This window comes from Bidens hawaiensis, unplaced genomic scaffold (assembly GCF_021521415.1).
Source record: "Bidens hawaiensis isolate Kalapana, Puna unplaced genomic scaffold, B.hawaiensis_p1.1 tig00021831_1, whole genome shotgun sequence".
NCBI classification, from domain to species: domain Eukaryota; kingdom Viridiplantae; phylum Streptophyta; class Magnoliopsida; order Asterales; family Asteraceae; genus Bidens; species Bidens hawaiensis.
The window spans coordinates 335,428-348,995 of record NW_027493387.1 but is presented as its reverse complement, the minus strand read 5'-3'; the positions used below and the strand labels follow the sequence as shown (position 1 = coordinate 348,995).

The 13,568-nt window shown below is 35.7% G+C and overlaps 2 protein-coding genes, 1 long non-coding RNA gene and 1 pseudogene across 6 annotated transcripts; 3 read left to right on the top strand and 1 right to left on the bottom strand.

The window, feature by feature from the left end:
* The first annotated feature begins 2,503 nt into the window (after positions 1-2,503).
* On the top strand, positions 2,504-3,761 carry LOC143564177 (uncharacterized). 3 transcript variants are annotated; one of them, XR_013140805.1, is made up of 7 exons: positions 2,504-2,598; positions 2,657-2,718; positions 2,923-2,992; positions 3,077-3,193; positions 3,280-3,338; positions 3,429-3,498; positions 3,607-3,761. It is a non-coding gene; the product is annotated as an uncharacterized LOC143564177 (long non-coding RNA). The 3 variants fall into 3 exon arrangements; XR_013140804.1 differs by lacking the exons at positions 2,504-2,598; positions 2,657-2,718 and having other exon boundaries at positions 2,815-2,992; XR_013140806.1 differs by lacking the exons at positions 2,504-2,598; positions 2,657-2,718 and having other exon boundaries at positions 2,815-2,992; positions 3,429-3,529.
* Positions 3,762-4,691: 930 nt separating this feature from the next.
* On the top strand, positions 4,692-5,972 carry LOC143564186 (uncharacterized). Its single transcript, XM_077051541.1, has 4 exons — positions 4,692-4,966; positions 5,049-5,488; positions 5,608-5,794; positions 5,884-5,972. The coding sequence occupies exons 2-4, from the start codon at positions 5,456-5,458 to the stop codon at positions 5,970-5,972; spliced, it is 309 nt and encodes a 102-aa protein (XP_076907656.1). The 5' UTR covers positions 4,692-4,966; positions 5,049-5,455.
* A 312-nt stretch (positions 5,973-6,284) lies between these two features.
* On the bottom strand, positions 6,285-7,089 carry LOC143564185 (F-box protein SKP2A pseudogene; annotated as a pseudogene). Its single transcript, XR_013140807.1, has 3 exons — positions 6,929-7,089; positions 6,708-6,849; positions 6,285-6,606 (listed from the first exon to the last, which is right to left on the bottom strand). The product of XR_013140807.1 is annotated as an F-box protein SKP2A pseudogene (transcript).
* Positions 7,090-11,664: 4,575 nt separating this feature from the next.
* On the top strand, positions 11,665-13,265 carry LOC143564184 (uncharacterized). The gene is made up of 2 exons (XM_077051540.1): positions 11,665-12,001; positions 12,142-13,265. Exons 1-2 carry the CDS (start codon positions 11,665-11,667, stop codon positions 13,263-13,265), a joined length of 1,461 nt encoding a protein of 486 aa, XP_076907655.1.
* The last annotated feature ends 303 nt before the right edge of the window (positions 13,266-13,568 follow it).

The window sequence follows — 13,568 nt, the reverse complement described above, 5'->3', positions numbered from 1 at the left end:
GTTATTGCGTTTGCCACTTAGTCTTTACAAGTGATATATAATTTATATTAACAAAATCTTAAATGCGTTTTCGGAGTATGTTATCTCCCCAAGTGAAAAGCGTTTGAAAATAGTTTAGAGGGGTAAGTGAACTCATTGTTTGCGAAGAATTCCCAAAATAAATCACCAAAGGATGCGAGTCACAGAAAAACTCTCTAGCGTTCTAAAACAACAAAGAGATTTTTCTAAGTGTCGGAACTATTATCGAGTCTCTAGAGTCGACACATAATACCTATGCACACAATGTGTTTCGTGTTTCGTTTGTGAATAGCGTGTGACTTTAACAAGTACATTCGTGATACATTACATGTGTGAGCAATTATTTACGTGTCATGTATTAATAATGTATATCACTAGCAATTACTCCCCGTAAGGGCAATTTGGTCACACATAACAATTAACTAGCAATTATTCCCCGCAAGGGCAATTTGGTCAAAACACGACAACTATTTAGCAAGTATTCTCCACAGGGGCAATTTAATCAAAACATAAGAATTATATAGCAAGTATTCCCCACGGTGGCAATTTGGTCAAAACATAACAATTATATAGCAAGTATTCCCCACAGGGGCAATTTGGTCAAAACATAACAATTAACTAGCAATTATCATGTTTCATGCATTTTCACAAAATTCAGCAGCTAGTTTAACCGAGACAGAAATTCTACTTGAAAGATTGTACTATTCCACCGATCATAGCATCTCAATTAATTTACCAAAAATCATCACAAAAGCATATATGTGTTAGGTTTCCAGAACATATTTTGTTGTATTTTTATTCCATATATATTTCTCATAATGATCAATTTACCACAGCAAACTCATAACAGTCAAATTTATGCGCAACAGAAAGTTATTTGCAATTCCCGTTAAATGAAAAATCCAACAAATGCAAGACCACTTGGGTTAGGTTCCTAACTCAACAAGTCAACTTCCAGAAGTGGAACCAACCCAATTGGTCTCGTAGTTCATGAGATATAACATTTACAAAACAACCTAACAGCAGGTCTAACAACTCAGCTTTGCACAACGTTTTTGTAAAATCATAAAGGTTAACTTTTACACGTCCAAAAATTGCAAATTTACATTATTTAGAAACTAGACTCATCCTAGTTTACTGTAGTATCAATAATCTCAACCAATTTTCACATTTACACCCCGTTACAGTCAATTGAAGATCAGCAATACAATCTGTCCAGAAACTGTTTGCATCCAAACTCAATATATTAACTATCTATGGACCATAATCCGTTCATATAACATTCTAGACACCATAACCATCATCCATGCATATCAATTACACCATACATACATGGTTAGGGTTTTATTTGATCTCAAAATCAAAGACACAACAATTAACATGTAATAATATCAATTCTAGTTATCAAATCATCATCAATACATCATCAAATCAAACAAAGATCATATGAACACAATATATGAAATTTCCAGATTTTAGGGTTTATAATTATACCTTCAAAAGCACAAAAATAAGCAAGAGGAAGGTAGAAGATGACTAGAATCGGGTGTAGGAGGCTTCAATTGTGAAAAACAAGATCAAAAACCAAAAGATATGTGTGTGTGTGTGTGACCCGATCGTGAGGAGGGGGAAGGGGGGCTGGCCGTCGGTTTTGGGAAGAGGGAGAGGGAGGAGAGGTTAGGGTTTATATTTATTAATAATAATAACATGTTACACTTTAGTCCCTCAACTTCCAGTTTGTACTTTTCTAGCTTAAATAACTAGTTCTAGCACATTGAGTTAACGTTTATAACAATGTTATCACATAACACATAAGTCTAACAAATAATTATCACATAATTATTGTTTTGACGTTTTTCGTTTATTCACCAATTGTTTGCGTCAACTCGTTTGCGTTTCGGTGCAATTCCCGAAAGACTACACATGTAGTAAGTGTCAAGCGTCATTTAAACCCTAGTTTAAATGTAATGAGGTGTGCGTTATAGATTCAGTGATCTTTAAGTTTAAATTGACGGAGTTGAGTTAACGGAGTTAACCTGAAATTGACGATTGTCACACTTTATAATTACAGGTGTAATGGTTTTAGGGTCTAAACAATTTCCCTCCTTATTTAATGGTGAATGGTATGTTTAAACGAAAGTAACACAAAACATGTGTTTTGTATATACTGAAGGTTGTCAAGACATGTAGTAATACATTATTGTATCGTTTATTGAAATATTACCACTTGAAAGAGGGGTGTGCGCTTGTAAATTGTAATGAATCTTATGTTAAACAGTTAAGACTTCGTTATGCTAATCAAATCTTTATGGCGTTCCCGCCGCAACGCGCGGGCACTCTTACTAGTTACATCAGTTATAGGCAACTTTTCACCTAAGACGCCTTAATATTTATTACACCTACCAGCCGGCGACGTTGATAATTATTGTCCCTTCACCGGTTCAACGGTTTCACGTGGGTTTGATTAATTGCTCCTTCAATTACTTCTCCGCTATTGATTGAAACACATCAATAGTTGAAGCCCTATCATTCTCTTATTAAATTGAAGCCCACATCACATCGGTTCTAATTCTCTCATCGGTAATGAACCAATTCCATCTGTTATCATACTCTAATTTTAATCTTGAAATTAGAACAGGGCATGGCAATTTCTGTATATAAAAGATGGACTTGTTCGTGCCTCTACTTAACACACTCAAGGTTAGTATACAACCATTTGATTGGTTTTCGGTGAGAAAGGATTTGCGAAGTATTATATGCATTTTATTCACATCAGATGGTTAGTATACAACCATTTAATCTAGCGTTTTATTCATTATTTTCGGTAGGGTTGTGGTGTCTTGCTCTTACTATTCAATCATAGTATAGAAAAATTAAATATTGAATCATTGATTTAATTGTTAGGTTTGCTTGTCGAAAGGGCTCGGTGCACCGATCGGAAGTGTGATTGTTGGGACAGAGCTTCATTGCAAGGGTATGTTCTTGTAGTACTTGAAACATTTGTTTTGGACATTTGGTTGGTTTTTTGATTTGAAGTTATAAATTTCAAACTTCATAGGCAAGGATTCTGAGGAAAACTTTAGGGGATGGAATGAGGCAGGTTGGCATCTTATGTGCTGCTGGTCTTGTGGCTTTACAAGAAAATGTTGAAAAGCTAATGCCAAGATTTTTTCCGGTAACAAAATATTACAAATTGTTTGATGTTGTTTATATCTCAATCGGAAAAATGCTTAATATTTAAGCATGAATCTTGACTTGCAGAAGGGTTAAATAAAATCAAGGGTCTGAGAGCGGATGTAGCTTCCGTGGAAACAAATATTGTAAGAAACACATGATATAAAATTTTATTTTTTCTAAAGGTATTACTTTATGATCACATAAAAATAATGTTGGTTTTGACTTTTGAGCAGGTCTATTTTGAGGTATTAAAGGGGTCACAGATCACAGCACTGAAGTTAGGCAAAATTATGAAGGAGCATGGTATACTGTTGATGCCAGATAGCTCGTCCAGGTGTGAATCGATCTGTTAATTATTAAAAGTCATGAACTTGTTGCATTGGATTAACTTATTTTGACAATATGGTACAGGGTTAGGATTGTGATTCACCACCAAGTGTTTGCAAGTGATGTGGAGTACACTATATGATTATAGGCCTAACCTATTTTATGTAGTAAGTTTGAAAAAAACTGCAGTTAACATGCTTTTTTTATAGAAAAAGAAGAAACGTAATCCGATGTAGAGGTGCACAAATCGGTTAACCGGTTAATTTGGTAACCGTTTTTTTTGGCGGGAAATAACTGGTTAGACCGGTTTTTCGGGTAGGGTAGTAACCGGTTTTGACCGGTTAGAGAATCGGTTTTGACCGGTTAGACCGGACCGGTTAATAACCGATTTTTGACCGGTTAGACCGGACCGGTTAATAACCGATTTTTAATTAATTAATAACTAAAAAAATCGGTTAACCGGTTATAAACCGGTTTTTGAAATCAATAATACAAACCGGTTACTAACCGAGGTTAGGATTGGTTAGTAACTGGTTAGGATTGGACCGGTTAGTCGCCGGTTAGAAAATTGGGTTTAGACCGGTTAACCGGTTTCTGTGTGCACCTCTAATTCGATGTGTCTATTTTGGTGAAGAAAATGTATACACGGATGGACACTTTAAGCCTGAACATTTTCTTTATTTAGATTTTATATTTTACACTAAATAAAATTATTATTTCACATTAACTAATCTCTCGAAAAAAATAAATATTTTCATATATATTTATTTGTATAGTCAATGTTATTTCAACTACTATTTCAAATGGTTTATTTTGGTTTATCCAAAACCCATTAAATAGTATAATCGTTGCTCGACTCGAATTAGTATGGGTCGTGTTGGGTTTTTTAGATTCGGGTTCGGGTTTGTTAGCTTTGGGTCTAGGTTTTCATGACTACGGGTACTTTCGGGTTTAGAACCTTAGGTTCTTTCGGGTATTCAAATGAGCACACAATAAATGTAAAGAAATGAACCTTAGGTTCTTGATTAGATGAATCTGTTATATGAAACTTCACATAAAGAAATCCCAATCCCGAAAATCCCGATCCCGAAATTTGAAAATATTTGGTAAACGTACCGAATTTGGTCGATCCGGGTACTTTCGGTATCCAGTACCAAATGGTCATCCCTATAACCACTATACCACATGCGCTATTTTATTGTTTTTTTTATTTTTTCTGTTCTTTTTGCATATATAAAATATTTCTTTAGTTCCACATGTGCCTTTTTTGAGATTTTTAATGTGATATACAAATTATTTTTGGTTTTAAACTATTGCCTAGATTAACAGAAGTAAAACTAAATGGGCAGTTGTAGCTATTTTCATATATCAAGTGTATTGCTATTTCCTTATTCTTTAATTGATTTGTTTTCTGCAGACTATGGATCCAGTAGCTGAATCACAGGTATTATCTTTTCAAATATATTTTTATTAATCATCATCATTTGTTCTTTCTGGTATTCTCATTTCTATGCATGTGTATGCAGAGTGGCAACCTTGTGCTCTTCTTATTATGGCATATAGTTCACTTAATAATCAGTGTTGTATACATTATCCGGGAAATCTTTAACACAATTGAAAGCTACCTTATAACAAACGGATATTTGAATGCGTACACGGATCTAAATTTGGACCGGGTCAAATATTTTGGAATTGTTGTGGACAGTGACGAAGCCCGTGACACATCAAAAGTGGTTGAACTTTTAGAATGGCTTTCATCTGTAGGCGTGAAAAGGATACCGAGAAGGTAAGGAGATGCTGATATTTGGGCATAGTTTTTTATTGGTTAATTTTGGTTGTTACCTTTTTTTACATGTATTGATGCATAGTTTATTGGTTAACCATATTTTCTTTTACAAATGTAGGAGTGTTGAAGAAGTCAAAGGAAATCTTCATGGACAAATTTGGCTCTACAAAGATTACTAATGTATTGTGTTTTATGATATTTTTGGTTATATTATGCGCGCACGATAATTGTGAGATATGCGGTAGTCAATTTACTAATTTGTCTGTTTTTTACTTTTATGAACATGGTTATTCATGCAGGAGAATTTAGCATCCGATCCACTTCTCGATGAAAAACGGATGGAAATTGAATTTGTTTCTCTCTCTGATGGAAAAGAAGCAGTTGCTAAAGCAGCTAACCTACTTTTTAAAAAGTATTATGCGGACGCAGATTCTGAAAAACCTTTCTTTACTGAAACACACTTGACCGAGGCACTAAAGACCCTTGGTTTGTTTTTTCTTTAGGGTTTTCTTTCCTTAAAATTATGTTTGTGCATATGGTAAATAAATCTATGATGAGTTTTGTTTTCCTTTTAGGTGCCGTAGAGCCAGATCCCTATCTTTTATTTAATTTATGGGCAGGTGAGGTGCCACCTTGGATTTCCATGTTCACCATTTCATATTAGTACTAGTAAATATGCCCGCGCGTTGCGGCGGAGATTCAATAAGGATTCAATTCGTATGAGTAAGGCTCGCGACGAAAATTCGATGGCATCAGGACGGTTTGTGAGAGTACCGTAGTTTTCCATAGGTTAATGCAACATATGCTAGTGTATGTTGAGTAAAAACAAGAATAATAAGACAAAGAAGGTCTAGTGGGATTGACATTAAAGTTGAAGGCTGCATTGAATCATAGTAATCTCTATCTAGTGGGATTGACATTATTAATATTATTGCATCCAAACAACATTCACTTGTGTGAAATGCTATCTAACATTACCTGATAGTATATCAGTAAATTATGATGAGAGAACATGAGTGCACGCGCTGTGGACCGATTCTAACTTCCAGCGGTAACTCAAGATGAGAGAACGCTTATCTGGGCACGTATGTAGTTCAGGAAACGTATCACAGACTGCTTGAACCGCAGGTGCTGTTAGAGCCAGTATCCAATCGATGTTGAGGCTCGTGAGACCTTCTTCAAGTTTGCTTCTTACTCTGCTGTCGGCCAACGTACCCGATCGGTGATCTTTCGACAGCCGTATAGACCAAGTGACCGAAGATGTAAGCAATTGTTAGCCAAAGCTATCACACTCTTATCTGCATAATTTAAAGTATATATAAGCTTAATCACAACTACTTTTTCATACTTTTTGAAATCATGTATGACGTCCATTGTATATTATTTATACAATAAAAACCTGTTATAGAGACACAATAACTCAAGTCAATGGCGCGGAGATTAGGGCACCCGTAAGCTAAGCTCATGACACCAGCACTACCGACTTCCTTACACCAACCGAGATTTATCGACTCGTGTTGTTGGTCGTTGGATCCAATAGCCTGTAACCACCACCACAACCGAAAACTGGTCAAATAATAATATTCCGAATGCACCTTTGTAATATTATTATGCTACTACCTTGAGGGACTTATTGGTTGCGGCCCTAAAGCACCAACGAAGGTTCAAGATCTTCAAGTTTCGACAGCAAGTAGTAGAAACTCGAGAGCAGAGTCAGTAAAAGATGGGCAGTGACTGATGTTGAGGTTAGTGAGTTTTGGACATCCACGGGCCAAAGCGTAAATATGTTATTCAAAAAACATCACCTAAGTTAACCTCACCCTAAGTTCCGAAATATAAGCACACAAAATATGTTATTCAAACTCTGGGTCACATAGAATAATAGAAAGGGAATGGGGTATGAAGGGGCAAAGTTATATTATTCATAAAACTGTATAAAAGAGTCTGCCACATTCAAAAGTCCTAACATCCACAATCCTTCAAGTAAACCATCTATACACACATGTGCGAGGGTTTGATGCGATTGAAAAGCACACGGGCAGCTGACCGAGGTCAAGTTCAAGCAGCCACTTATAACAAGAGAATACCTACCGGAGCGCGTATGAAGTGCAGGAAAACGAGTCGCAGAGAGCTTGAACAACGGGTGGTGTTAGAGCCGTGCATTGGTTGATTTTAAGGTTCATGAGGCCTTCTTCCTCGTACCTGGTTTTAACCGATCACCATAATACTTCATGTTTGTTTTTCACTCGGCTGTGAGCCAACGCATACATTGTCCGATCCGAGATGTTTTGACAGTAGTATAAACGGAGAGACCAAAGATGTAAGGAATTGTTTGCTAAAGCTATCACACTCTCATCTGCATGATTCAAAGTACAACCATAATCACTTCTCAAAACCAATAATAAAATCGACTTTTAAACATCACAGTGCATGGATCTGTATTGGGTTCAAACTACAACAAAAACCAAATTTTCAGATTTTGGGTTTTGAAATTGTTCGGTTTCAGTTTGGGTTCAAACCGAATTTCCGATATTTGAGTTTTTGAAAACCGGTTTCATTTTTTCCGGTTTGGATTCAGTTTTACTATTTGGGCTTATAATTTTTTAGGCTAAAAAGAAAAAATGGCTCAAAATAATTAATTGATTATTATGAATATGGGCAAAAACTATTTATTAAAATTTTCTTTTAAATTACATAACATTCAAAATTAAAAATAAAAATCCATAAACATGTTCGGTTTGAACTACATGTGAAACCGAAACCACACCGAAAAATCCATAAACGGCAGTTTTTTCGAAACAGATAACCAAACCGCCGTTTTTTTCAAGGTTTGGTTACTTAAGTTTAGTTATTTTGTTTTTTTTTTTGTGAATATAGCTTTCATTTTGACTTGTTATCTGTCCTGTGTAGTTAAACCCATTTCAAAAAAGACAAATCAATGTATATACAAGGTCCTAGCACAGCCTAAACATATTGACCCAAAGTCCCGAACCCATTTTGGTTTATCATCAGATCCCTCTAGTTAACCGTTTCAAAAACGATAAATTAAAGGATATATAGGGTCCCCGCCCAACCAAACCCATACTGTACTAAATGTCTAAAAGGTTACTTGTTTTTACCCTAACCCGTTTCGACTTGTTATCTGACCCGTTTCAAAACCCACAAATCAATGGTCACAGAGTATGTATCAAATCCATATTCAATAAAATTCAGCCAGAAAATCTTGAAGATCATATGCAGAACCACACAAACGAATCAAACAAACAAACTTACTTTAAAAATGATTTGGTATAGTTTTATTAAGTTTATCATCATAACTAACAACTTGGCATATTCCTATTTGGTATAACTAACATTAAAATAGAGACGTCCCTATAATAAAGTAAATCAAAGTTAACACTAAGCATAGACCATACCTGCTTGGTAGAAAGATCCAAACTTGACTCTTTTGACATATTTGAAGGTTTCCCTTTTAGCTAAATTTCTTTTTGGCCCAGTTGACCAGTTGTGCATTTGTGCTACCATTCACCATAAATCCTTGAAAAACAGTTCGCTTCTGAACAATCAATCCAATCAGTTCATGATCAATTAGACTTAATATGGCATGTAATTTTATCATGTATTCAAAAATTGAAAATTTGGCTCACTGTTACATCCCAGCTACCAGCGGATTAAGGACCTCAGTTTAAACACCTGACATATAACAAACAAAAACACGATTAATGGACTAAAAACCAAAACCAATTAGCCCTAAAAATGCAATTAACCAATGAAAATAAGGAAAAAACCAATTCAATGGTAATAGTTTATGAGTGGGTGGAAGTAAGCTAAAGAACAATCATTGTGCCCTTGGCCGAACCCTAACAACTTAATTGAACGACTACTTCATAAAATGACCAAAACAAAAAACAAAATTGGTAAGAAATTGACGGATTTACCTGCCACAGATAACTGCTGAAGGTAATTAGGAACCAAATTTATAATACAGAAGTCAGAAGTGCAATTGTCAAGTGGTGCCTCATGAAGCCAGTGAAAGCATTCAACGACATGTTAATGGACGAACCAATATGACGATACCTAGGGCTTACAGGTGGGAGGTTTAAAAGGGCACGTTAAACCGTCCATTGATGATTATGTATTGAATGATTGTAACGGATAGTTTTAATGATTGTATTGAAGGCGCCGGATTGTTGCATTAAACTCGCCGGATTGTGAACCTTCGGTGGGATAGCAGCAGCCGGAGGCTTATCAATTGCTTTAGAACTCGATGGGGCTTATCAATTGCTTCAAATTTATATTCTTCTTCATCGACTTATTCACGTTCCACAAACTGCAACCATTCTTCGGATCTGAAACACATCAAATAATCACGATGATAGATCGAGCATTTGGTGATTACATAGGGGTGCTGACCGAAAACGGGAAGCAACTTCAATTTCATCAGCCGGTCTTCAACAGTTGTGAACTGAAACCTAATTAATCATGGGAGGAAAGATGAATGGAGAACGTCAATTGATGATGAAACCGTAACTAACCATTGATTCAATTGAAAGAATTGAAGGGGCGGTTGGGATGCTCCGGCTAGGTTTGTGCTAAAGTCTATCGGCCGCTAATACACAATTAATACTACGGGCTTCTTAAGAGAAGAGAGAGAAGGTTGGATGGTAAAAAGTTAGCCTATACTTATAATGTAATATAGATATTTGCCATTCATGTTTTCCTTTGGTAGAAATTGGCTAGAAATAAATAAATAATATGGTTTCAAATAAAATTATCAAGTCATTTGATCTTCCTATCAGATTTGAAAGACTTCAAAAGTCAAGTAGAACATAATCGACTTCTCTAATCTTTAACTTAATGTGTTACTTTCCAAGTTAAACACTTTCATATTAGGAATAGGGGCGGATCTACGGTAGTAACGGGTGGTTCCGCGAGTTTCGAAATTATAGTGTATTTATATATAGAAAATAATAAAGGAACCACCCTATAAATTATACAGGAACCATCTTAAAAACATATAAAGTGCTTGCCCGGATGGTAGTTTGTGGGTTTTGTAACCCGGAGGTCGCAGGTTCTAATCCTGTTTCTATAGTTTTTTTTTTTTTGTTTCTTACTAAGTTACCCTAACTGATGTTAGGGTTTTTTTATAACAAACATAAGCAAAGCAGCGCCTCTCTTCGCAAACAGGCAACAGCAGTCGTCCACCGTCGTATATGACCACCGTAAGCCACTGACCACCGTCCACCGCAGTCCGCCAGCGCCAGCAGCCTCCCTCAGCCACTCCCGCTGCCCGCCGCCCCGCACAACCCCTGGCCAACCAGTCTATCAGTCTATCAGCCACTCACTCTATCAGTCTATCACTCTATCAGCCACTCAGCCCGTCTTTGATCCCCGTCCTCCTGCCACTGCCTACTCTTACTCGGAGTCTCGAATCCTCCCACTTTGAAGGTAATAATTCATTATTAAATGTTATTTGTTCATAATTGTTAAGTGTTAACTACTTAATTGTTAAGCTATTTGTTAAATTTAGTTTTAGTTTGTTAGATTATTGGTTTTAATTTGTTAGTTTGTTAGTTTTTGTTAGTTTCTTAGTTTTAAATTTGTTAGTTTGAAATTGTTGATTTGTAGGTATTTTGAATATGAAGAAATATTATCAAAGTGAACCATCGAACCTTGGATCATCATCTTCAAGTAGTAAACCATTAAAAATAAATTTGGATGATCTACCATGGGATCCTTCCGAAAGGCAACCAATTTCATCCTATCACCCAAGTCAAAAAGATGAAATTAGACGGGCATATCTACTTAGAGGTCCATGTCAACCAACCGGGCATGATTGTCCTCTAACAAATTTTAGTGGTAAATTAAGACGCTTTAATGAGGAATGGTACACTAGTGAATTTGGAAATTGGTTGGAATATAGTGTCAAAGCGAATAAAGTGTATTGTTTGCATTGTTACTTGTTTAAGGAAAGTGGACAAAATGATGCATTTCTAAGTGAAGGATTACGATGTTGGAATAGGTGTCGGGAGAAATTTAGCAATCATGTTGGAAAAATCAATAGTTTTCACAACAAAGCACGTAAAAAGGGGAAAGAATTACTTAACCAAGCTTAGTCTATACCTGTGGCCATTGATAAGGGAACAGATCTACATAAAAAACAATATAGAATCCGATTACATGCTTCGGCTAGACTTACCAAAGCATTGTTGAATGGTTCATTAGCTTTTCGTGGTCATGATGAGTCTGAAGAATCTCTTTACAGGGGAAATTTTATTGAGTTCTTAAAAGTGTTTGGAGAACTAAGTGAAGAAATTGGTAAGGTTATATTGGGTAATGCTCCCGGGAATAATCAAATGACGTCTCCATCAATCCAGAAAGAACTTTGTAATTGTTTTGCAGAAGAAGTATTAAAGAGGATATTTGAAGAACTTAATGATGATGTCTTTTCCATATTAGTTGATGAATCGAGAGATATTTCTAAAAAAGAACAAATGGCCATGGTTTTAAGATATGTTGATAAATTAGGATTTGTGAAGGAGCGATTTATTGGCCTTGTTCATGTTATGGAAACAACCGTGTTATCTCTTAAATCTGCAATTGATGACCTATTTGCTCGCCACAACTTGAGTATTGGTAGGGTAAGAGGCCAAGGATATGACGGTGCAAGCAACATGTCCGATGAGTTTAATGGTTTGAAAGCTTTAATTTTGAAAGAAAATTCTTCGGCATATTATGTTCATTGTTTTGCTCACCAACTTCAACTTGTTGTTGTGGGCCTTGCAACCAAACATTATGAGATTTACAGACTTATAAAGAATTATCAAATTTAGTAAATGTTGTTGGTGGATCTTGTAAAAGAATAGATTTGTTAAGAGAAAGTCAAAAAGAAAGTTTGGGATTGAATTCGGAAGTTGAAACCGGAAGTGGAAAGAATCAAGAATTGTCACTTGCAAGAGCTGGGGATGCACGTTGGATTTCTCATGAAAAAACAATTCTCCGTTTGCTTACTTTATATCCTAGTGTTATTGACGTGCTTGAATATATAGAAAAATCGGGAGAGTTTTCAAATTACCAAAATGAATCACGTGGGCTTCAAGAATTCATAAAAACTTTTAATTTTGTATTTTATTTACATTTGATGAAATACATCTTGGGTGTTACTAACACATTGTGTCAAGCGCTTCAAAGAAAAGATCAAGATATGTTGAATGCAGTTAAGCTAGTTAAGTTAACTGATGAAGGCCTAAAAAGGTATCGACTTGAAGGTTTTGACTCACTTTTGGAAGATGTCACATCCTTTTGTGAAAAATATGAAATTGAAGTGGTTGATATGAAAGCCGAGTATGTTGACCCGAGATTTAAAAGAAAGAAGACCGGTATCACCAATCGTCATCATTATGTTGTTAATAATTTCAACACGGTTCTCGATATGCAAATTCAAGAGCTTGGAATCCGCTTTAATGAGGTAACCACTAAATTGCTTACTAATATGAGTTCTTTGAGCCCGTCTTGTAATTTTAGTGCATTTAGTAAAGTAAACTTGATAAACTTGGCCGAGATGTATCCATGTGATTTTGATTTTGATGAAAAGGATAAGCTTGTATATGAACTTGGCCACTACATTACTAACGTGAAAGAAGATAAGCGGTTTGCCAACTTGAGTGGCTTAGGTGATCTTGCTAAAATGATGGTGAAAACAAGAATACACATTGATTATCCGTTAGTGTATCGTTTAACAAAGTTATCATTGGTTTTGCCGGTTGCAACGGCAAGTATTGAAAGATGTTTTTCTTCAATGAAGAATGTGAAAACGGATTTGCGTAATAGGATGGGTGATGAATACATGAACGATTCTTGCATTTGTTACATTGAAAGGGAATTCCTCCAACAAGTTTCGGTTGAAGAAGTAATGCAACGATTTCAAAAGATGAAGACTCGTAGGGAACAACTATAAGCATTTTTTTTTAATTCATAAAGACTATTGTATTGATATTATGTGTTTTTTAATTTCTAATGACGGTGTCTCTTTTATTATTTTATCGTATTTTTATTATGTAATGAACTTTTCCCGAACCATCGAACCGACCCGAACCTCAAACCGACCCGGAATTTTATATACCCGACTCGGTGAAATTGAAACATATAAAAGTAGTGCACCACCCAAAAAAAATTCCTGGATCCGCCACTGATCAGGATTGTTACAAAAGTTCCATAAAGAGTCGTACGATTATGTATCACATTTGAAGTTAAGAACGGG

Bases quoted from the DNA above. Each gene is read 5' to 3' on its own strand.
- LOC143564186 (XM_077051541.1), top strand. From the start codon at position 5,456: ATGGACAAATTTGGCTCTACAAAGATTACTAAT. The intron at 5,489-5,607 runs GTATTGTGTTTT...TTATTCATGCAG, and splicing joins GCTCTACAAAGATTACTAAT to GAGAATTTAGCATCCGATCC. The intron at 5,795-5,883 runs GTTTGTTTTTTC...TTTTCCTTTTAG, and splicing joins CGAGGCACTAAAGACCCTTG to GTGCCGTAGAGCCAGATCCC.
- LOC143564184 (XM_077051540.1), top strand. From the start codon at position 11,665: ATGACGTCTCCATCAATCCAGAAAGAACTTTGTAATTGTTTTGCAGAA. The intron at 12,002-12,141 runs GTTTGAAAGCTT...TATCAAATTTAG, and splicing joins CATGTCCGATGAGTTTAATG to TAAATGTTGTTGGTGGATCT.